At 34.7% G+C, this 25,529-nt stretch overlaps 1 protein-coding gene across 4 annotated transcripts in view; it reads left to right on the top strand.

The window, feature by feature from the left end:
• Window positions 1-25,529, top strand: part of LOC145260448 (protein bicaudal D-like) — a 100,189-nt gene that overhangs the window by 23,944 nt on the left and 50,716 nt on the right. For 2 of the 4 annotated variants that reach the window (XR_013864296.1, XM_080118498.1), the window contains exon 2: window positions 22,097-24,411. Coding sequence is in view for 3 of the 4 variants with exons in the window: in XM_080118498.1 (XP_079974624.1) it covers window positions 22,097-24,373 (2,277 nt within the window). In the remaining variant the exon portion in view is untranslated. The remainder of the gene's footprint in view (window positions 1-22,096; window positions 24,412-25,529) is intronic. The other 2 variants (XM_080118500.1, XM_080118499.1) reach the window with 1 other exon arrangement.

Below are 25,529 nucleotides of genomic sequence, written 5' to 3'. Positions count from 1 at the left end.
AATCGTTGGAACCCAACACAAGGCAGCACTTTAATAACTGAATTTTATTAAATACTTTTATTCATAAGTTCAACTTCTGGAAGTTGAAGGTTTAATCCTCTGTACGGGCGACACTCGAAATACAATTGCAAATTACTTAGAACTTCTTCCCAGTCATGCTATATCATGGGTTAAATAAAGGATTCCGTTCAAAATTTGGTGCAAATTTCTGAATTTGATGCAGATACACCAGAAGGTTTGGGGTTACATCGACCAAAAAGTGAAAATAACTCAAGATAAGAACAGTTTGAAGAATTCAAATATGGATAATCAATCCTCAAAAAATTCTGAAACATGTTATTCAGTTAATTATAAATTACACCTAGTTAAACTTTCAAGCATAACTTAATACAAGTAAGTTATTTTGTGTTAAGGCTTTTTTTTTATATATATTAACTTAAGAGTGCAAACATGTAACTCGGTATTTATAGGAGTATATACTCCTATAAATTTTGTATTTTTCTGTATATTGATATATTAAAAAAAAAAACCTTTTTTTCTATTTAAAAAGAAAATACAACTTTGTTATCTATGGGTCATGGAATTGCATCTATCTACCAGAGATCTAACTAATTTGTATATTCTTTTAAACATTCATTTTAATTTCCTATTAGTTTTTTCTGTTTTCTTTTGGGATGATCATCTTTAGTTTACTATTACGTGTAATTATATTCATGCAGATATTTTACATGATTTATACTTGCATAAAAAGATTATAGTAAACATAAACCTTTCTATCTATATATATATATATATATATATGAAATTTATTTATACAAACATTGATGGCTACATATGTGCATACATGTTTCTGTAATCACCCGCGTTGGGATTACGTCTTCAGGCCAAGAATTATCGTTGAGAACTGATATTTCAAACAAAAACATTTTCTTATTTCGTTTACAAAGTTAGAATGTAACATGGGTAGGGGTTATAAGCGGAGGGGGGGGGACCAGTGAGGTCTTTGAAGATAATAAACATCTTTATTTCCCTTTTTTTTTCTTTTTTTTTTTTTTTATATTTCCTTTTTTTTTTTTTTTTTTAAGTTCATCTATCCCATCTTTTGGTTTTTATGGCACAAGGTACTTGAGAATGTAGCATTTTTGTCTTGCGGTCTGTAAATTAAAGACATTTACATGGGCATTAAGTACTGACCGGTGCCGTTCAATCCACATACACCCCCTCCCCCCGCACACACACACACACTAGAAGCAAACATACGCTTATATCTATACTCAAGAGTGTTGTATTTTACTCACTCACACACACGCACTGGAAACAGGCCATAACTATATCGACACAGGAATAAAATTAAAATTCAAAATTAAAATAAATTAAATAAATAAATAAAACAAAACAAAAACAAATACGACGATAATTCTTGGCCTGAAGACGTAATCCCCCAACGCGGGTGATTACAGAAACATGTATGCCCATATGTCGCCATCAATGTTTGTATAAATAAATTTCATATACCTGCTCTGGTTACTCATTTAGCACTCTTTGGTAGACACGTTTCATTGGATGTACTTCTAGGAAACTAAACTCTACTGGCTATATGTACGCATGCGTATGTATATTTAAATTTTGCCTACCAAACTCCTGTCCGTTTTTGGTCTAGGCATGAAACTTTATATATAGAGTATTCAAACCTATACGAAACTTTATATTTGGGTTGTAGCTGGGAAAAATCAGTATAAAAGTGAAAATTAAAAAAATGAAATTTGCCAGATGATGGTTGCACGACAGCATTACGAAAATGCAACCGTAATGTATCTAGTCGTTCATGCTTTAATTTTTAGCCTTGCAGTGAACGTCTTCATAGGTCAAGCATTAACGTCAAAGGAAAAAAATCATAAGCTAAACATTTTGGTTTCGATTCTCGGTGGTGTTTTTTAACTTAAATCCTTACTATATACTGGGTCCAATATAATACGAAATCTGCATTAATCAAAATATCATTAAGCCTATTTTACGACAAAGCAATGCCAGGCAGCTAGCTAGTGTGATATATACATCCGCAGCATTTTCAAAATTTAAAAAATGTCTTAGAAGGTAATTCCTCTCAACTGAAAGTGATGTTCCTCTACCAAGCCATTTTGAAAACATTCTTTTATCAGAGGCATATATTATAAATATTGGCAAATCATAAATCGAGATCTTCGATAATGCATCTTTTATTTATAATTATTGCAACATTACACACAATGACTACATATTGCCATGTTACATCAATCATCTTTTTTAAAAATAACAGCATTTCAATGCAATCTAACTGCACTTAGCCAACTTTTAAATATATTAACTAAACCACATTCACCATATCTCAACTGTCCAGGTACAGCTAGTTCTTGATTAGAGAATCCATTTATTTAAAATGTTTTGGACTATTCTCTTGTTCTGAACATCTCAGCAGTTGTACTCTGATCTTATGCTGAATTTTGTGTTAGTAATTAAATGGTGACGTGCGAATTTAGAACTGGCACATTTAGATCTATTGGAAGAGGTATTAAAAAGTTCCTTGCATTTTAAATAGAACCAATACCTAAGTCATTAGCTAAGAGAAATATTGGTATGCAGAACGAGTCTCCCAGGAGAGTGAATTTTCCATTTAAAATTCCCAGAAAACCATGTAGTACAGTGGTTGAAATGTGAAAATAACTTGGAAATCGGTTGTCTCCTAGCTCCACCCTATCCGGATGCATGTAGTTTAATGTAGGTGTGTGTATGCATGTGAGATATATATATATATATATATATATATATATATATATATATATATATAAATAAGTTTCATCCAGCCTTGACAGACGTGTTTTAAATATTATCTCTAGTGCTTTTCTTTTAATGATTTGGAATTCATTCCATTTGCGCTTTTTTCCAAGGAACTCTGCCTTTTGGATTATTTTGAACCATTTGGAATTTACCCATTGGATTGAAATTTTAAATTCGACCGTTTTGGATTTTACCATTTTTGGATTTTTACCCTTCACCGGACTATCCATTCATGTGAAATCTTTTTATTATTTTTCTTTTGCCTCCTTTTCCCCTTACCTCACCCTTTTTTTAACCAAGTAAGATCTTTGACTTACTTGTAGTTTCATTAAATACTTTTATATGCAAAATCCGATCCTGCATTTTGCTAATTCCTGCCCTCTGATGAGAAGGAGTGTATTTCTTCGAAACTCCGCGGATTAAGGACTATCCACTTGTGCTTCCTAAATACCTATAGACACTAGTGTTTCATCCTTTCGGGAATCGTCAGTGCAGGGTATCACGATTAACACCAGTTGAGATTCGAAGCCATTTCTGGCTTCATTAGCAAGGACTTAATCCATTCAGCTACCGTTAACCGCAAAAAATACTGTTGAAATTTAAACATTTTTTTAAAATGCTTTTTAACGTCTGTCAGAGTAATCTAATATGATGATCTGCGCATATACACACATACACACACACTTGAATCCTTATTTGTATGTGACCAAAATTCTATGCAAACATCATTGCTCTTGATCTGCTTTATCGTTATTTTCAACCGAGCTTCAATCTATAGTTCCTCCACTCTGCAAAATATCCATAACAAGCATCTAACAACTAGTCGACAATTTTCCCATACTCTCTATCTGTACCTAACTCTAAACGCAAATTCCATGGCAGTTTTTTCTTTCCTAAAACTGCCCACCTGTGGAACTTTCTACCACGGGTCTGCTTTAAAGAAGTTCTTGTTGAGCTGTCCCCTTTAATCAAATTCTACCTATTTTTACCACTACTGATTACTATAGTGTATTCTCACTATCCACATTACACTCATTAATTCTTATCCTCAAGTAGCCTTCAAGCGAGTGGTGGCTGACTTTGTAGAAAACAAAACAAAATGGTAAATTCAATTTAGAAAATTAAAAAGGAAGACCCTCACATTAGGATTTCTTTTCTGGGGAACATAAAAACCCTGATACATATAACAAAAAATGTAATGTATAGCTTTCAAAATAATTTTGTGTGTGTAGATTGATATTTTTAGACTAACACATTTCAGGTGAAAACATTACATATTTATAAGGGAAAGAACTGATTTTATATTATTTGGATTATTCGGACTACTCGTATTCTTAGACCTTAAGGCGTATCTTGTTGACCTTAATGATAACTCAAGGATGAAATAGTATCAATAATCCAAGTAATACACATTTTCAAAAATCTGGAAATATGAGTGTATATTTAAGAATAAAAAAGTATTAGTTATTCCCCTTGACTATTATACAGGTAAAAAAAATTTTTTTTGGTTTTTCGTTATTTTAGTGAAATTCAAAAACTGAAATATTGAATTTCAAGTGAAACAATGGTATGTATACTGAATTGTTATGTTACAGTAATGAACATATCCAAATGGAAAACGATAAGGTAGAAAATTAATGAAAATAGTTTTCAAAGAGAATTTGCGAAAATTGAGTTTTGCAAAAAAAAAAAAAAAAAAAAAGTTCTAATTATAACAAGGGGAAGGGTAAATATTTTCTGAAAACTGAAAATCTTTGGTCAATTTAGCAAAACTTAATTTTAGCTAATTGTCTTCAAAAACTGTTTTCATTAATAAACGTTCTGCCTTGGTTTTTAAAAATTTTTGGATATTTTATTACTGTGGCATGACCCTTCAGTCAATGACATTAGTTTCATTTGAAATTCGATATTTCAGTTTTAGAATTTCGCTACAATAACAAAGAACCAATTATTTAAAATCCTAATTTAAAAATGTTATTTCCCCATTTGTCCGAGCAGGACCAGATATGTTTAAAAAAAAAAAAAAAATGTAAAATCCATTATTATTGTATTTATTTGCTTCCCCACCAAAGCAAATTAGGCACAAGGCCGTTTTTAATGTGGGGTGAAAACCAGCTCTCCTAAAAGTAAGCAAAAAGGGGCACTCTAGTTACCAAAAATAATTGTCCCAGTATAGTGTTTCCCCTCCATTGACTGGTACAAATTATCTTAAGTGCAGCATCTGCAGAACGTTTACTACACTTTGATCTTGGCCTGTAGGCCAAATTATTATAGTGTTAATGACATGGTGCAATAAATGAAAATTGGGTAGTCTTTAATTATGTAAATTATTTTGAGTGAAACGAATTTAAAACAAAAAAAATATTAGATTTAAAACAGTAATTTGTCCTGACTTGCTATATTTGCTAAATTTTCATTTACTTGAGGAAAAAATGTCCATGTCAAAATTCCAGTTTCAATAACTGGAAACGTCATTTAGTTATGTCCTTTATCAAACACTCCCTTCTCCTTCCCCATTCATTCTTGATCTTTTGCATAATTTAAAAGCTTGAAGGAATGAAAAGGGGGATAACTGATTGGCAATTTCTGTTTGGAAACTACAATTTTGACGTGGAGATAGATATATATATATATATAAACTATGCTTGGAGTCAATTAGCTATAAATTAGTTTTATTTTATTTTTTGCTAAAACATGATTTGAGTAACACTTAAGAGTCCCTTATTAATTAGCAGTCTTGTGGAGTCTTTCTAATAACTAGTTATTTTGTTATTCAGAATATCTTGTTTGTATTCTTCAGACTACTGTTCTCATCTTGAGTGTTTACGTTTTGGTTGATGTAACCTCCAACCTTCTTTGGTGTATCTCACCAAACTCTGAAATCTGCACGGAATTTTGAACAGAACCCTTTAAGCCACAGAGGTAACCTGCTCAAGTTACGTCAGCCATGACAGAGTAGAAGTCCTGAGTAATTCGCACTTATATTTTTGAATGTCGCTTTCACTGAGGATTGAACCTTGATTGTAACTTTACAACTGAATTTTACCTAGTACTTTATCCACTATGCTACAAGTCCTTGCAGATACAAGATACACCTGAAGAAATTTCAAATCCTTGAAGCCTTCCAAGATGCACATGAAGGTTAGAGGTTATATCGACTGAAGCGTTGTGAAAATAGGACACCAGATGAAGACAGTAGTCCAATGAATCCTTTTCACTTCTTCAGAAATGTAGAAGTCTTAAGCAATTCACAATTGTATTCTTTGAATCGCCTGCACTGAATTTTCAACCTCCAGAAGAGCGTCACTTAAAACTGAATTTTACCTAATACTTTATACATTACACCTTGGGTCTTTGCAGACAATTCTAGTGTGAATTTTGGGAGCCTTTTATGTATAATCTTACTACTTATCACTAATATGTGTATGTTGAAAATTAATTTCAAATTTGTTTGAATTTGATCCGTAGTTGTTAGACACAAATTCATCAAGATTCTGTGGATTTCAATTTCTTAAGACTCCTTAAGCCTTAATTTTACAGGATTTTCTAGAATCTACATTCTGTAATAGTTTAATTTAGAATTAGAATAACTATTCTAAATATAAGGTTTAGTATATATTGATTTTAATCTTCCTATGGAAATGGTGAAAAACTCTTCTGTTTAGGGCAATTAATTTTATGAATTTTGGGATGGATATTGTAGTTGTGTTGATGATTAATTGGAAAATTTTGTGCCTATTTTCAGATGCTAAAAACCTTATCCCCCCCCCTTTGTTTTTGTTTAAAACTTAATTTGATAGCTGATACTAATGGTAAATATCTGATTTTAAACAATCAGTAAAACTAAAATTTATAAATCATCCACCCAACAAGTATATTTTAACTTTTTTTCCATTTGCCAGAATATATGCACTTATTACGTGACTTTTTATGGTAATCCAAAAAATGAAATAACTCTATAGCTTATAAAGATTTAAGAATCAGAATCTGTAATTGTATCAGAATAGGGGGAATTCTCATCACTAATGTCATTCATGTCCTAATTTACTATCATTACTGGTTCCCGTATTGTTTGATTCTATACTAGGTTTAATTTGGAGGCTATTTTAGTGTTTTTAAATTAAGGTAAACTTCCTTTTTCATTAAAAAAAAAAACTAACCATTTGATTGGAGTATTTTTCACAAAGAAATTGATTGCTATTGAAAACGTGCATCCTCCTTCCACGTAGAGCACATGGTATTCTAAAATGGTCACCCATTTAGAATTGTGTAGAATAAATGTTGCTTAACTTCAGTGATCTCATGCATACCACTATGTGGATATGATTATAGCTGCATAATTTTATTTTTTGTCTTTTTTTTTTTCTCCTTTATATACACACACCCTGTCTCCACAGCATTTTATTCTGATTGTGTATTTTATCCTTATATAGTTAAGATATAGGTGACTTGTTCAGTTAATGAGTTTACTCAACATAACTCAATCCCAGAACTAGGAAATATGTTTGCTTTTATATATTATTTTTTTATTGGAATCCTTTTGAGATGATTTTTTTTTTTTTTATTGCAGACTGTTATCGTCTTCATAGTTTGTTTCACCACGTTTCTGCTAACTGAAAACTGCAGATAAATGTTTGCTTTTGTTTTTTTAAGTAATTAATTTGAAAAAGAAATATCAGTTCAAATAAACTTGATTTCTCAATGAATTTTCATATCTGAAAATCATAGCTGCCAAAGAAATTTTATGAAAGCTAAATTTTGTACTATTCTGCCCTTACATCATATGCTAATCCCCCCCTCCTCCCTGCCCTTCTAAAAAAATTTTTTTACTTTATTTAGATTATATGTAAGCAATCAGAAAAAAAAAATTGGTAAAATGAAAAATACAATATATCTTAATATTTAGTGTGGTGATCGGTTGTGCATATAAATTTAAAATCATGGGCGTTTTTTATGCTGAAAAAATTAGGATTGGATTTTTATCTGTAAAACAATGATTCAACTTTAAAGGAGTATAGGTTTTTTTCATGCTTCCACCTCTCCTCACACTTTGAAAAAAAAAAAAAAAAAACTGTTTTTGCACCTGTAAGAAATGTGATACTATCAGGTTTTCCCTCCTCTCCGTGGGGAAGAAAGAAAAAATATTACAAAAGACGAGGGGAAAGTAAGTTTATCAGAAGAACAAAGGTATACGAAATGGGGTTGGTGGGGAAAACAATGGATAGGAAGTTGTTCACCAAGGAAGGGAAAAAAAAAAAAAGGGAAGCTGAGGTGGAATTGTTGGTCAAGATGTGGCGATTATTGGGACAAAAAGGCCAATATGTTTCAGTTAGTTTTGGGAGTGGCTTTTGGTTTTGTGACGGTTTGGGAACTGTTAGGCAACCGTCTTGCGTGTGACATTTGAAGACTGTCTGGTTTGGTACAGTGAGGTCCCTCAAGAGATTGGAGTCGAGCAAGAGTAGATCATGTTGAAAAGAAAATCGCTGAGAACTGATGCAACCAGACAGCTATCAACGTATGTTGTGTTCCTATTTCTACATTATATGACAGTATCTCACACACACAGCTTGGCCGATTTATATCAAGTGTTTTATGGCAGGGCGATCACAATCATCGGTCACAGAAACACTTCAACCGAAATCGACAAGTTGCAGTAGCAATAAAATCAGTTAATACATTTTTATTCTCTGGAAGCTGTTAGTTTTACCGTCTAATTTACACCAGCTCCAGATATGACCACCATCACAGCTGCTGTTGCTTCTCTGTTCGGGCAGTCTGCGTCTGTCATTCAAGTAACCTCCGATTCAAATTATCATATTCGGGTAATCTGGACCTGTCAGCTCAAAGTATTTAAAATCTTATGATTTAATAAATAAAAACTAATTTAAAGACTTTCAATCATGAATATCATACAAAATTCAGATATTTTCCAAAATAAAAATTGTTTAATATTCTTTCATCTGAGAGGAGTGTTATCTAATAAAAAAAAAAAGTTTTGGTAGGTGAGTACGAGAATCGAACCCGTACCCTTGAGTTAGAAATTAATGTGTGAAAAAAAAAAAAACCAGGCGACGTTAACCATTAGGTCACCGCGACATACAATATACACAGGTTTGAATTTATTTAACTATAAAAACAGGCGTGCACAATAAAAGTTAACTCTGCTGCTTTCATTTGACCTAATTATGGTCAAATAGAAGTCACACAGTTGTTTACCCAAATTTGACTTTTTTTCCCTAACAGATGTTGGAGAGGGAAACCAGCTCCCAATTGTCCAGATTGAATAGCAGTTGTCTGATGTACAACATTGATCAAAGCTGATTGTTTCTGGACATTTCCCGGCGCAATGCTGAGGACTTGTTAACTTTGAATTAGTTTCGCTTTTTATATGAAAAAGCCTCAACACGTGAGAAGCCAAAATAGCAATAATTTTGTAAAAGTCGATGTAAATAAATCTAGATGCGACGCCCTTTCCCAAATTGTACATATTATTATTTAGGACCCATATAAACAGTTGTAAGCGATCGTAACGACCCCGGAACCGTGTGCGAGAAAAGCCTTTTGAAGACATACACGGAATGATCACACACATTTTACCTTTTATGTATATAGAAGACTTAAACACTCAATGAATGCTAGCTTATCTTGGTTAGGGTGAAAAAATTTGTTTTTACTGTCATTCTCTAAGAAAAATTAAATTGTCATACAAAAAGTAAACAAACTTTAAAGTTAAGGAGACAGCTGTATTTTTTTTTCTCAAACGTAAAAAGGGATATTTAAAAAAAAATTGCATATAACCAACCTATAACTTGCATGTTGGTTGCATGCAACGCTTTTTAATTTATTACATATGTGCATATAGTAATGTGGTAATCTATAATATAAATCTCGTCTGTCCGTTTAAATGTATGTATGTTTGCCTAAAACTTTTGACAAAGGCAATAGATTTTCATGAGATTGGTATCATTTTGAAGCTCGACCCTTCGGATGACAAAATATCGAAAAATTAATCAAAAACATTCATTCCTTCATCCTCAACTGGGCAGTTTTCTACAGGGAGGGTCAGTTTTTTTGTTTTTTTTTGCTGACATTTTTTTGCAAGTCATTCAACCCTTGCATCAACGACGTTGCATAAGACGTTATTTCGACCGCCCGTGACGTCACAACCATGGTAGGCACATCAATAAGACTTTTATTTATTTATTTTTTTTTTCCCCTCCCTCCCTCTGGTGCGTTATGAGTTCGAGCTTGCATACTATTTTATTTTTTTTGCTCAACACATCTCCAACCGGGCAATGCTGGGCACCCAGGCTAGTATATATATATATATATATATATATATAAGTAGTAAGATTGTACATTTAAAAACAGAATCAAGACAATTAATATTAGTGTTCAAAAGGACCCGTGGTGCAGTCGATAAAGTATTTGGTAGAATTCAGTTGTAAAGTTCTGGCAGTTGAAGGTTCAAGCCTTAGTGCAGATAACACTCAAAATACAATTGCGAATTTTGGCCAAGATCAAAGTGCAGCATCTGTTCTTCAGATGCGGCACTTCCATTTCTCATTCTCTTTCAGTGGAGAAATCCTTCACGACTGAGACAATTTTAATTTTTGTACCTTTTCTCCACATTAAAAAACGACCCTGGTGTCTAACTCTGTCCCGTGGGGAGATATTGTAAATAGGTACAATCATGACTGATGGAACAAGAGCATGCTATCTGTGCTAAGTTTGGTTAAAAATTCTGTGCAGATTCCCAAGTTTCAGAGAAAGCTTTCCAAGTTTGAAAAGATATATCTGAAGGTCAAAGGTTACATTCACCAAAACGTGAGAAATAACACAAGCTGAGAACAGTAGTCTGAAAAATCTAATACATGTTTCGTTTATATCTTCATTTGATCAGACTTCAGTGGCAAAAAATTCTTGTATAATCGTGTGATGTGACACAAATGAGGAAATAAATGGATGAAAACAATTCTGTGGAGATCAACATCTTAACTATTATACAACTGAAGGAATTACTACAAATAAAGAGGAGTTAATTGTCTGTCACCAAGCGATTTCTTAGAACTTATATACTCCCTAGATTATAATATCTATGATTTGCAAAGGGACGTCGTGTCTATCTTTTTATTTGAGCGACTTTTATTTTATAAAATTCCCGCTATTCTGTCTTGTGTGTTCGTGTTTTTTGTATAAAAGCGAAAAAAACTAAATCGAAAGTGAAGTCGTGTTCTTGTCCTTTCATGCAGGGACGTCCAGAAAGCTATGAGCTTTGATCGATGTCATATCTGACAATTGCTATTCGTTTGGACACTCCCCTTTTTTATGGGGAGCTGGTTTTCCCCAAAATCTTGGAAACATATGCAAAAAGCTTCAAGCTTAACTGGTTTGCAGCTAAAGTTAAGTGCGTGATGTTTATGCACCTGTGTCAACTAATTCACTTAACTTTTTAATTGTTTAATTTCAACGATTCTCACTTCCTCTGCCCCTTTTAGCATCGTGGTAAGATATCATATTTCCACTTTCTTTTCCACTTCCACTTCAAGGCTTTGGATTTGAGCCTACCTGCCTAACACTTTTTTCTTTTCTTCCCCCCCCCCCTACATGCACATACACCTACAAACACCCAGGCAACACAGGGCACTCAGGCTTGTCTTCTATTATATAAAAGGCAAAATGGGTGCAAGCATTTGTATGTCCGAAAGGCTTTTTTTTCATCGGGCTTCTCACGTAGTTAGATTCCAGAAGTTTCCTTATACTTCCTATATCTTAATATCTCAGATTTGCAAACGGGCATTATGGCCTAATGTTTACTGAGAAAGCTTTTTTTTAACGCCTACAAACATTCGGGCATGCCTGCTAATTATTAGATTAAACCAACCTAAACAAATTCCATGACCATTTAAAAATCACAGAAATCTAACTTTGACTGTCCATATAAAATTCATTTCATCAGCTAACACATTGAATCTTTGTGGTATGATTTATAGAATAGATTAAACTAGATTCTTTTTTTTTTTTTTTTTTTAAATAGTAAATCAAGAAAATAAACTAATTTGGAGTGGATCATGTAAAATCAGATAAACAATTTGGTAATGAGACAGGAATTCACAAAATTTTTCAACTTTTTTTTTTGCATGAAAGATAACTTAAAACTTGTAAGTTTTTTTTCCTTTAGCTGGAACCATTTTCAAGGAATCTTTTTATCTGCAATATCTGTCATATAATATATATATATATATATATATATATATATATATATATATATATATATATATATATAATTTCATTTGCTTTCATTAAATCTACAAAAATCCACCTGTTTGTGAGCCTCCAGTTGTGCTTCTAAATTATGTCAGACACTATATCGAATTGCATGACCTTAATACGTTCAAATTTACTTCAGTGTCCCAAACACACAACCCACTTTGGACAGAAATCAAATTTTGAACACAATGTTAAAAATGTCTGTTTGAACTGAATATGTATTTACAATTTCTGTCAGAAGATAACTTAAACTACCTTTTGAGTGTCTAAGGGTTCTTTTTACAGGACAACCTGGCATGAGGATACTTCTTCTAAAAGTAAACTCAAACTAAATATTTAAAATAACATAGTATTTGTAGTGAAATAAGATTGCTTCAGTATGGTGGCTACCTCCATACTAGCATATAGGGGGGAATAATGTACTTTTGCTAAACTGGTACTCTACCCGACTAGATGAATTCTTGTTGAGACCAAGAGACCATAAGAAAGCTATACTATAATACAGTTAATTACTGGTGAATTAGTGAGAGGAAAAGTAATGTTCTTTTAAAACTCAAGATTTGAGAGAAAAAGGGGAATTTAATGAAGCAGTTGAATCTCTTGATCTTTGAGATCAAGTGTTAGCTTCAAGAAAAAGGATCTTGATTTGTGAGAACTTTGAAGCAATATGAAACAATATGTATAGTTATCTGCTGGCAGCTGTTTCATAATCTCGACTCATCAGTGTGGTTAGACATTGAGAGTGTATCATCCAATATGTCATCCTGCATCCTAAAATTATTAGCTAGCTTAAAGGATTGCAATTTTGAGTTAAATTGATTGCAAAGATATTTTTACTTCCAAGGGATATGATTTTCAGTTTGCTCCTTTTTCTCAAACAGCATCGGGACACAATTCCAGTTCATATGGTTTCCAGTCTGTTAGATCTATAGCAGATGTGCTAAGTTATCTCATAGGATTAGTGAATCTCTCGACAGAGGCTTCCTTTCTAGGGCAATTGCTCTTGACATATCAAAGGCCTTTGATAGGGTATGGCATAAAGTTCTACTCCACAAGATCTCTAGCTACAATATAGCTAGAAATGTCTTAATTATTAAATCATTTCTCTTTGATAGGTTCATAAGAGTTGATGGCCAGAAACCAGAAGCACATAGTATAATGAGGGAAAAGAGGTGGCTAATGCATCTAAAACCAAGCATCTATCTTTACATCAACGCTCTGATCCCCGTCTGGCATCAATTGAAATGAATGGCTCATCTTGGGAAGGCTCCACATTTTGACAAGCTCCTGGATTTGACCTTTACTCCTGATCTAAAATGGAGCGTGTACATCAAATCTGTTGTCAAGGTCGCTGAAAAAATCCTGGAATCATTCTACCGCTCCAGTAGATATCTCACTGCTGATGCTATTCTCTCTGTTTAAGAGCCAACTACGTCCAAGGATGGAGTACTTTTGCCACATCTTGGCAGGAGCTGCTAGAAGCAGCTTATTCCACCTTGACAAAGTTCAAAATAGACTTCATAGCCTAGTGGGGGATGCCCTTTCTCTTCCCTGCAACCTCTTTCCTACAGAAGAGATGTTGCGAGCCTGTCTATGCTTTATTTTCATGGCAAGCGCTCATCTAGGCTATCTATGGTCCTCCTTGGCCTGACTTTCATGAAAAAAAACTCATCTAGTTGAAACCACTATCAATAATTTCCCTCGCTCTTTATCTCTGCCTAAACCTAAAGTAGATTTCATGAGCAAAGCTTATTTCTTAGAACTGCACACCTGCAGAATTTTTCCGTTTTCCAGCTGACTATAAGATGATCGTCTTAAAGTCCAACATAAACAAGTTCTTGATGTCCTTAAGTAATCCAACTTACCAAATTTCCACAACTAATGATTACTACGATATTGTCCCATTGACTACTGTACACTCATTAATCCTTATCCTCAAGTGGCCTCTGGGCTCCTTTAAGTGGGGACTCTTATCTAAAAAAAAAATAAATAAATAAATAAATCTAAAATAGTCCTCCAGACTATTTCATGGATTCCTGACTTCATGTAATGACATAGTAAACGCACCATCCCATAAATAACTTGAAAATGTTTCAGTTAAACCAGGAGGTGGGCAGTCTTTTGGAGTGTGGGGACTAAAAACCTATGAGGATATTTCTGTGCATACTAAATATAATTAACAATGTCAGTTATTTCACTACAGTGAAATTTAAAAAATAATTTATATCATGCCCCAAGTAATGTGACAGGCCAAGCAAAATTCACTCAAGGATATGATTTACGACCCTTAAGTTAGACTATATTCAGTTAAATTATCTTTTTCAGCTTATAGGGAAAAGATCTTTTGCATCAAAGATGTCATAATCTTTTTTTTTTTTTTTTTTTTTGTCACACTTTTTAGTATTCAGTGCAAATGAATCACCTCTCTCTCTTACATAATAGATTCGATCCAGTTACATATTTATAGGCTCTCTTTAACAAATTTTTGTGATTCTCAAGTGAGCACTGACTTTCTGGAGCTTTTTTTAAAAATAATTTTTCATGACCTTCAGCTTTTATGAACTTTCTGCCGAGTCATGCCAAGCTTGATAGGAATATTTTGTGCTAGAAACCAGAGAGCATTCTATATCTTTACAAAGACACAATTTGCCTATGCATAGAATATTGTTACACCTGGACTGGTGCCTCTACCACTAGTCTCTCTTACAGAATTCAAATAGTTTCAAATCTAATACATCTCGTACTATCAGCCAAGCTCCAGCCTCTATCCCATTGCCGCAATGTCACATCCCTATACCTGTTTTACAATTATTTTAATGAAATGTGCTCTGAACTCCTAGCACTTGTCCCTTCGACTAACCCAACAAGCAGCAAAAATCCCACCTCTTCCACTGAGGTCCCTAGATGCCAGAAAGCCTACTTTAATAGTTTCTTCCTTTTGAACTGCTAGACTTTGGAAATCCCTTCCTGTTTCCTGCTTCATTTGACTATACTGAAGTTTAAACCTAATGTGGACAGACATCTTGCTGCTCAACTCCCAACACTATCTCAGATAGTAGCGCTTTACATTCCAATTAGCAATATGCATTGTTTGGGATGAAAAGGGAGTTTTAGAACTGTTTATATACCACCCTAGATAATATCTACGATTTGGGAATGCACATAGTATCTAGATTTACTTTCAGCGACTTCTACAAAATTATTGCTATTTTGGCTTCTCACGTGTTGATTGGGCTTTTTCGTATAATTAGCGAAACTAATTTAAAGCTAACACTGTTCTCGGCATTGCGCCGGGAAACGTCCAGAAGCAATCAGCTTTGATCAAACTCCATATATCAGACAATTGCTATTCAATCTGGACAATGGGGAGCTGGGGGGGGGGGAACAAAGTTGGAGTAAACAAACCCAAAAGCTGCCCCGCAGCAAAAGTTCGCTCCTATTTGACCTCATTAATGAGGTCAAATAGAAGCAGTAGTTAACTTTATTGCGGCCACATGTCGATTCTGTTTTTAATACTTAAATAAATAAATTCAAATGTGTTTACGTATGTCGTGGTGGCCCAGTGGTTAACGTCACACGTCTGTTTTCACTTTAATTTCCAACTTTGCCTCAAGGGTTAGGTTTCGATCCTCATACTCACCTACCAAAACTTTTTTTTTTTATTTATTTAAACTCCCCCCACCCCATCCTGGAGTTTTGATTTATCCAAAACCACACACACCTCCAAACACCCGGACAACGCCAGGTACCCCCCCCCCCCAGTCTATAATATGAAAGCGAAAATGTGTGTGCATTTTTTCTGTATGTCCGCCAAAGGCTTTTTTCCTGGTGCTACTCGGCTTGCTCGCTCATTCTTATAACTTTTTATATGCCCCCGAGATGATAAAATCTAAGATTTAAGAAACGACTCGGCGTGTATCTTTAATTTGGGCAACTTTTACACGCGATTTTCGCCATATTTATTGGATGCATGTGTCATTGGCTTTTCGGTATAAAAAAGCGAAAAAAAAAAAAAAAAAAAAAACCTTGCCGGCACTCAATGTCAGTGAAAACCATTATATTAATTGCTATTTTAGGCTTCCCCCTCCCCTCCCCCAACAAGTTGGGTAGAGAAAAAAATACCCCCCCCCCAAAAAAAAAAAGTTTTGCAGAAATAGTTAACTGTGGAATAGTGTGATATTTGACTTCAATTTGAACTCGTTCACTTTTTAATTGCTAAATTTAACGTCCTACATTGCTTCCGTCGTCATAGCATAGTTCGAGCCTACTTGTCACCAACCCCCTTTTTTCCTTTTACACCTACAAAATATTTTTTTCTCCATTTTTAAAATCGCTGTTTTTTAATTTTAAGAAGTTTAACATTATTTTTTTTTTTTTTTTTTTTTTGTATATATTTAAACAAAAATTAAAGCTTCCGTTTTGTTCTACTTTACCCCCCTCCAAACACACACACACACACACGCACACCTCCAAACACCCAGGCAACGCCGGGCACCTTCGCTAGTTTATTTATAAATATAAAAGCGAGAATGGGTTTGTGTGTGCATTTTTCTGTATGTCCGCCAAAGGCTTTTTTTCCAGCTGCTTCTCAGGTTGCTCACTCATTCTTATAACTTTTTTATGCTACCGAGATCATAATATCTAACACTTACGAAACGTCATAAATATCTTTATTTCGGCCACTTTTATCTTGCAACAAAATTCGCGCTGTAAATTCATTTTCTCTGCTCCTGCTGCAGCATGAGATTTGACCTAGAAAACCACCTTCATTTTTAAATGCTTATTTTCAACTCTTTTCAAGTCCCTCCCTTCATGGCGTCATGCTATGTCATCAGACTATTAACCTTGAGGCTTCAGGTTCGAGCCTACCTCCCTTTCCAAACTTTTTTGCTGTTTTTTTTTTGTTTATTTATTTATATATATATATTTATTTATTTAACCTGGGCAATTTGTTTTCGAGCCTATCTTCCTACCAAAACTCTTCTTTTTTTTTATCTATCCCCCCCAAACACGCACACCTACAAACACCTGGACAACGCCGGGTACCCCTGCTAGTCTGTAATATAAATCTGACCTGTCTGTTTAAAATTTATGCCTGCCTAAAACTTTCTACAGAGGTGACCGATTTTCACAAGATCTATATCGTTTTGAAACTCAACCCTTTGGACGAAAAATAATGGAAAAATTAGCTAAAAACATTAAAATTCCTTCACCTCAACTGAGTACTTTACAGAGAGGTTTTTGTGTCCCCCCCCCCCAATATTTTCAAAACTGTTCAACCGACCCAACTGTTCTAGTATGATGTAGGACTGTGCTGAAGCTCTAACGCAAAAGCTTTGATGGTGTGGTGTTTGCTTCTCCCATCTATGAGTCTAGTAGAATTTATCATTTACGGACTTTCTTTGTTTTCAAAGCCTGACACAAAATGTCTTCATGCACAAACTAATTTTATATAAAACGTTTAGTTTCTGCATAAAATAGATAATTTATAAAGATTGTTGCCATGGAAGAAAGAAAAGAAATCTGTTCAGGTATTGCTTTCATTAGGTATTAAATGGGGAATCATTTAGAGTTGACATTTGAGTTTCAGTGTTTGATAAATACATCAGTTCAAATGTGGCGACCATTTTGTTTGCTTCATCTTGTACATAAGTGATACTTTTCAAGAATGGTTTTCTCAATTTTAGATACATAATACTAACTGGGTTTTTAATGGAAATGATTACTCATCTTTATGGAAATCTCAAGTGTCTGTTAGTATGTCCCCTAAAAACTTGTCGTCCACATCGTACAGGCATGAATGCAGTATCATTAGAAAGAGCAATCTGACACTTATTAAAAAATTGGAAAAAAATCAATTTTGTGTAATGAGGTCTTGTTTGAAGGGGGGGGGTCAAATAAAAACCTTGCTTTCGATACGGTTTGCAAACCACACATGCGCGAACCTTCATTACGTTCTTTCATTCTAAACAGCTAAATTTGCAACATATCAATGGGCCCACGAGGTCATGTTAAGACGTTTATTTACTAATTTCAAGTTCGTGTCCAGCACGTCTTTTTTGCTTACAAAATTTTGCTTTCGGTTTCGCTTCTGGCTGATGGTACCCAAGTCCCCTTTTTTTTTTCTTTTTTTACACTCGGGCAATGCCAGGCACCATAATATGTAATGAAAATAATGCTATTTTTGATGCTTAAGCAGATATTTTTTTATCACATTCTTCCATGATTGAGATCTTTCAAAATTACCATAAAATGACTCTACACTAGTTGACATGCCATAAAACTAAAGTCAACTAACCCCTCTTCTCTCCCTTAATTAGCACGGCCACAATGCTAACAATATGTAAACTTTTTTACATAAACTCTGACACATTCTGCAAATATATATATATATATATATATATATATATATATATATATAATTTTTTTTATAATGTCCAAATTTTTGGTACAGAAACATGCTATCCTTTATGAAGGTATGTTTCTATACCGAAAATTTGAACAATTTCATGACATTTAAAGTTTTCTAATTTATCTTTTAAATTCTCTTCGAAATAAATGTCTTCTAAAAGTGTGTAATTACTTTTCACTAAAAATTTATTTAATAAATATTTTCTTAACATTTCATGGTTTTGAAAGATTTTCAATTTTGGAAAAATTATTTCCGGGGGTCAAATGGCTATTTTGAATGTTATCTATATATTAATAAAGGATAGCGCGTGTTATTTGTATCACGTTTACATCCGAGTGACTGTCATTTAATTATGGACTTCCATTTCTTGTAATAAATAATTTTACCAAGAATTCATAAGTTTTGGTTTTAATTATATAGCTGATGGCACTCCAGTCATCTATTTTTTTTTTTTTTTTTTTTTTTTTTTTTTTATGAATACTTTTATCAAGAATTTATAAGTTTTAGTTTTGATTATAGCTGAAGGAACTGCAGTTTCGATTCAAGCTGATGCACCCAAGTCATATGGATATATTTTCTTATTTTTGAAATCGCAACTTTATATATAAAAATCGATAGAACATTAACTCTATAATATATACGAAATCTGCAAGAATTAAAATATGCTTAAGCGTACTTTATGATCAGGTTATGCCAGGCGTCCCTGCTAGTATAGCTAAATACTTTTTCAGCTTTAACAAAAGAGCTACAATATCAGAGCGTCTCCATTTAGGCTGAACATCTACAGAATGCCAACATCAATGTTACATATGAATGAGTTCCCTGTGGAATTTCTACAGGTCCTGCTAGTCAAGAATTAAACACAATTTTTAATATTGTTAGCATGAATTAATGCACTCATGAAATGACTTTTTAGTGCATCGTTTGTATAAAGTTTATTGCATATTGGCAGTGCTAAGAAAAGTGTAATTATCATAGAGATGAATTTTTTTTTTTTTTTTTTTTTTTTTTTTTTTTGCGAGGTGGGGGTCTTTACCCTCCAACATCTTTCACTTCTGCCAAAAATACTGCAGCATATTCTTTGGATGAAGATTAGTCATTGGTATATTTAGTGAAGGCTCAAAATTCATTACAGTTAGATAGTAACTTGTAACGTCTAAATAGAAACTCATGGTTTATGCGAAAAACGTACAAAGGAAATAACGGCTAATTTCGTACAATTGATTTTGGCAAGAAAATAATGTTGAGTAATGTCTAGATTTGACTGTCTTTTTTTATTACTAATCATGTGAAGGGAGTTGTCTGTGTCTGCATGTCCAGCTGGATGGAAGAGAAGGGAGAAGGATGTGGAAAAACAGGTAAAAAGGTAGATGGGGTGAGATAGGACTTTTTTAAATAAAGATGTTGCGCACTTTTTAACCTCTTTATGCTCCCCCTTCCCTCAGGTAGTCCTACTAGGCTATTATATAAAGAGCAATTGTCTGTGGTTGTCTCTCCAGTTAAAATTACAAAAATACACAAATCTAAATTATTGAAAAAAAAATTCATTAAATGGAGTCAAATGTATATTTGTATCATCGAATGTTATCAAGAATTAAACATTTTATAATGTTGGCATGAATTAATATACTCAGGAAATGAGGTAACATTTTTTTTTTTTTTTAATTGAAAGATGCTAACTATACATTTAATTTATCATTTCTTAACTATTTGTCATTTCTCTAAAAAGGGGGGGGGGGCGAAGGAGAAACTGGAAACATCCTTAGTTTTATTTGGCACTTTCAGTAGTGCTAAAGGCTGAAGTTTTTTTTGGGGGTTTTTTTCCCCTCCTTCACATAAACAATTTCTCTTGATAGGGGTAGCGACAAACTTATCACTAAACATCTTTGAGTTTTTACTAGCCTGGGTGCCCGGCGTTGCCCGGGTGTTTGGAGGTGTGTTGAGTAAAAAAGAAAAAAGTGGTAGTAAGCAGGCAGGCTTGAACCTGTACCGGGAAGGAGGAAAAGAACGAAAAAAGTGACATCTTTGCTGTTGCACCCATCGCCAAACCGGAAGTGACGTAGGTTTAAATTAAGGCCAGACAATCGAAAAAAAGGGGATGACTTTCGAAAATATCGGCAATGTAGAAAAGTGCCCAGTTGAGGGTGAAGGAATTAATGTTTTGGGCCAATTTTTCGTTATTTGTCGCTTGAAGGCTCGATCTTCAAAATGATACCAATCTTGTGAAAATCCATTGCCTTTGTCGAATGTTTTAGGCAGACCTACATACAAACATTTAAACAGACAGGTGAGATTTATATTATAGATGGAACCAGGTAATACCGGATAACCATGCTATTCATTTATCAAGGTTAATGCATGTCGGGTAACTGGTGAGACAACATTGATTAGTAATGGAGAAAATTGGGCAAGATTTGATTATTTAAGGACAACTCAACAAGAACTTGTTTACATTGGACTAAAAACAAAAAAGGCTATAGACAGCTAGGAAGCAGCCCTGTGGTATTTCATAGACAGGTAGTTCTAGAAAAGAAACTTGGCTTGTGAAAATTTAGTTTTAGGCACATAGAGATAGAGAAAAGGAAATGGACAGTAGTTGTAGCTAGACAAGTTTTTGTGAATGTCTTACAGGAGGAGGAAGAGCATAGATTGATTGCAGCTCAGTTGAGTACCTGCCACGAAAATGAGAAAGTAAGAGACTAACACAGTCTTTTCTAAGAGGTAGTAGGAGAAAAGGTCATCACCCACTAGATTATGAAATCTGTTTTGCACCCTGTCAAAAAACAGGAAAGGATGCTCTGAGCAGTACATTCCCAGATGTGACAACGGTACTCTTGGAGTGTTTTCTTAATTCCTGTAAAAGTTGCTACCCACCTCTTTGTTTACAGACGGAAAAAAAATACAATAAAAATTACAAAGAAATTATTTTAATTGCTTATTAAAGTAAATATATAATGAAATACTTTTGTCAAACTAATAAAATAGAACTTTTTGTGATCAGCTTGATTCTGTGGTGAGCATTAGTTCCCCCCCCCCCGATTCTTTCAGATACTTAGAAGCAACTACATGAAGGTTGCCAACATCCATAAGGGAGTGGTGCTATGAAATCTATCGGATTCAAAGTTAACACAACCAAAGCATCAATCTGTTATCCATTTCCTCTGTCACCGTCGATCAAGTTAATAAAACCATATTTAAATTTTATCACTTTTGAAAATTAAAAATACATTGTTTAATTAGTACTTATGCAGAATATGGACCGTGCTGAAATATTTAGAAAAATGTTTTTAACATGTGGAAGGTGTTTTTTAATTCTGTACTTTCACCTAACTATTTAATACTGTGAAAACTGAATTTGACTTAAATTCTATTTAAAAAAAATAACATGTTATGTATTCTGCATATGTACCATTTTAATTTTTTAAATGCTATTGAAAAGGAATCGGATTCCAAAGTCTGGTTTTCAAATCCCAGCTTGGACTCCTATAAAAATGGTCTACTTCGCACCTTTGTTTAGAACTGTCTTTAACTGATGTAAATGTACTCCTAAAGTTGTTTCCCTTTTTCAATTCTAATTCAAATCTTTTCCTCTAATTCCAGGCCTTGAACAAGCACCAATCTACTTACAGAAAGCAACATGAGGTGGGAATCCGACACGAAGAACATTTTCTGCAGGAGACTCTTTCTTTGGAGGATCAATATAGGGGCACAATCGGCGAACTGGAGACGGAGCTCAAGTCAATCAAGGCTGCCTACGATCGCATCACCTGTGAGAATGACCGCCTTAATGCATTGGTTAACGAGAGTCAGCAGCAAATGGAAGCACTGGAGTTGCAGCGGAAACAGTTAAGAAATGAAATGAAAGAATATAAGATCCGTGAAAACCGCAACTTAGCAGACTACACAGAACTAGAAGACGAAAATATCAATCTTCAGAAACAAGTGTCCCAATTACGGCAGAGTCAAGTTGACTACGAAGCCCTAAAACACGAAAAGCGAGCACTTCAAGAGGAGGCAGACGATCTTAACGCTGAGCTTGAACAAACAAAAAATCTAAAGAAAATCATAGAGCGAAATCTAGAGGAATCTCTAAACTCGTTACAACAGGAGCGCGAACAGAAACACATGTTGAAGAAAGAACTCGACCATCACTTAACCAGAGAGTCTATGTTTAATCTTAGCAATCTTGCTCATATTGGCGGCTTGAGTGATGGGCTCAAGTTTGGTAACAGCCATGATCTGAATTTGAACAGTGGTCATAGGGGGGATGCCGCAAACGATGATGAAGCTGAATCTCAAGATCATCCTGCTCTCAAGCGGTTAGAAGCTGACTTTACGCAACCCAAGAACGAAGACCTCCGAGCTCCTAAACCAGCTCCTGCCAGCGTCAACGATTTGCTGAGCGAGATCCACATGACTGAGGTGCAGAAACTGCAGCAATTGCTTGATCAGAGTGAAGATGAAAAGAAGCAATTGCAGAAGGGCTTGGACGAAGCTCAGAAGCTGATGCAGGACACGCAGAAAGATCTGATAGAGCAACGTGAAAGGGCAGCGCAACTGAAATCCCACATGAGTGCAATAGCTAACATTAACGAAGCCCAAATCAACTTACCCGAGGATGAACCCACAAAAGAAGATCTTGCAGAGATCCAGAATGAACGGGATCCCGAGAAGCGAGAAATCTTGCTCCTGAAGCACAACTGCCACGCTAACGAGAAGAAATACATGGCAGCGCTTAAACAGATTAGCAACCTTCAGTCTGAAATTAATTCTCTCCAAGAAAGAGTCCAAAATGCCGAAAGTAACAAGACCATTGATCCTGAGGTTAAAGAGACGCTATTTAATCTGAATAGCAAGATCTCTGAATATGAAGAGAAAGTGAGAAGCTTGCAGAAAGATCTGTCTGGTATGACAGATTCTGCGGATACTGCCCAAGGAAGCCTTAACATTACTCAGGATCAATTAGTGCATATCACAGAAGACTTGGCACAGTTATATCATCTTGTGTGTGAGATAAATGGTGAGCTCCCAAGTAGGGTCATGCTTGACCATGCCAAAAGTGCTGCTCAGATGTCTCGGCCAGATGTGTCAAGAGACGGTTCTGAGGAGAAGAGTGATGCATCTCTTAAGAACAATGGTGACGCAAGCACAGATGATGGAGAGTCAGGTTCAGAAGCCTCCAAAAAATCTAAAGCGCTTCTGAGCCAAGACCTGAAGGGGCAGGGGGATCCTACATCTTGTGGAAAATTAGTTGAGACCATCTTGGACCAGATAAAGTACCTGCGACGCGCTGTCGAGCATCTGGTAGTGACTAAACAGCGACCAGATGATGATACGGAGAACCAAGATGTGAAGGAACTGCAAGAACAGATAGTCAAGTTGAAGGCCATGCTGTCGACAAAACGCGAACAGATTGCCACATTGCGAAGTGTATTGAAAGCTAATAAATCGACTGCAGAGATTGCTTTAGCGAACTTGAAACAAAAGTATGAGAATGAAAAAGTAATTGTGACGGATACAATGATGAAGCTCAGAAATGAACTGAAAGCTCTCAAGGAGGATGCAGCTACGTTTGCCTCCTTGCGGGCAATGTTTGCCCAGCGTTGTGATGAATACGTCACACAATTAGACGAGCAGCAGAGACAGCTAGCTGCTGCGGAAGAGGAGAAAAAGACTCTGAACTCTTTACTTCGAATGGCAATTCAGCAGAAGCTAGTACTGACGCAGCGATTGGAGGACTTGGAATTTGACAGAGAGCGTCGTAACATTCGAAGGCAAAGCCGAAGCAAGATCGGTGCACCCAAAGTAAGTTACAACTACGCTCCGTATGAAGAATTTGGTCGCTACTCAAGGTCTTCCCAAAAGAGAGACTACTAGGAAACTAGGTGTCTAGTCCTGTGGACCCGGAGAACCGGGTAAGTGTGGGGGCTACTCTGCTTATGTTATTCCAAATAAAACTTTAAAAAAAGCCCACTCTGCTTCGCCCTTCAAGAATCCGTAAATTTACTACCTTAACATCTGTCTCCATTTCTCCTTTTTCTTTTATATGAAGTATATGGTTTGGTGGGGGAGGGGAAGATACCTTTAGAAATGGGCAGTTTTTTTTTTTTTTTTTTTTTTTTTTTTCTTTTAATAACTAAAATTAAATTATATATGTATATATAATTTTTTTTTTTTTTTTTTTTTTTTTTTTTTTTTTTTTTTTTTTTTTTTTTTTCCACCGCTTTTTGAAACGAGCACCTTCGGATTGTTTCCGGTACTGGTCAACAGCTGAATCAAAATTCATACTGGATTTTTTCCTCCTCTTTGCATATATGTATATCTCATTTTTATATTTCATAATTGTTCTTAGAGCAGTTTCATGCTCTTGCAAAGAAGTAAATGATTTTTTGTTTTCAATTTCGTCTTTGTTTCTTTTTTGAAAACTCCAACCAAATGTGCCAATCAGATTCTTTATTCAGTTTTTAATGCAGCATCTCATGCTTCCAATTCCAAATATTGTGCTAGTTTTAAAATTGAACATTATTTGGGCAAGTTTATTTATATATATATATACTAGCAAGTTGGCTGATCATAAAATACACTTACATGATATTTTAATTTATGCTGCTTTCGTATTTCTCTATTGATTATCATATTGTACCTAATATAAAGTTTTAATTTTAAAAAAAGACTTGGATGCCATCAACTAGAATCAAGACCAAAACCTTTACCTCCAACAGTATTCACTACTGCCAGAGTGCCTCCTGGTTTCCCCCACATTAAAAACGACCTTGTGTCTAATTTTCTTTCATGGGGACGCAAATAAATACCTACCATAAATAAAGGACAGATGGATTTCCAAACTTCAAAAATTAATGCAATTTAACATGTAAATGCATATTTGCGCATGCGTAGAGGAGCACTCAAGTTAACCTATGCCTGCCAAGTTCCAATTTTTCAGTTTTGGTTCCTATTTTTACCAGCTAAAAACTAAGTCTTATTTTGTTCCACCAGTCCGAATCAAGTTTCATGTCATGTGTGCGTGATTGTA

The sequence above is a fragment of the Euprymna scolopes genome, chromosome 36 (genome assembly GCF_053919585.1).
Source record: "Euprymna scolopes isolate OS-2025 chromosome 36, ASM5391958v1, whole genome shotgun sequence".
NCBI classification, from domain to species: domain Eukaryota; kingdom Metazoa; phylum Mollusca; class Cephalopoda; order Sepiida; family Sepiolidae; genus Euprymna; species Euprymna scolopes.
The sequence above is the reverse complement of the archived record's forward strand: the minus strand, read 5'-3'. Positions and strand labels throughout refer to the sequence as shown.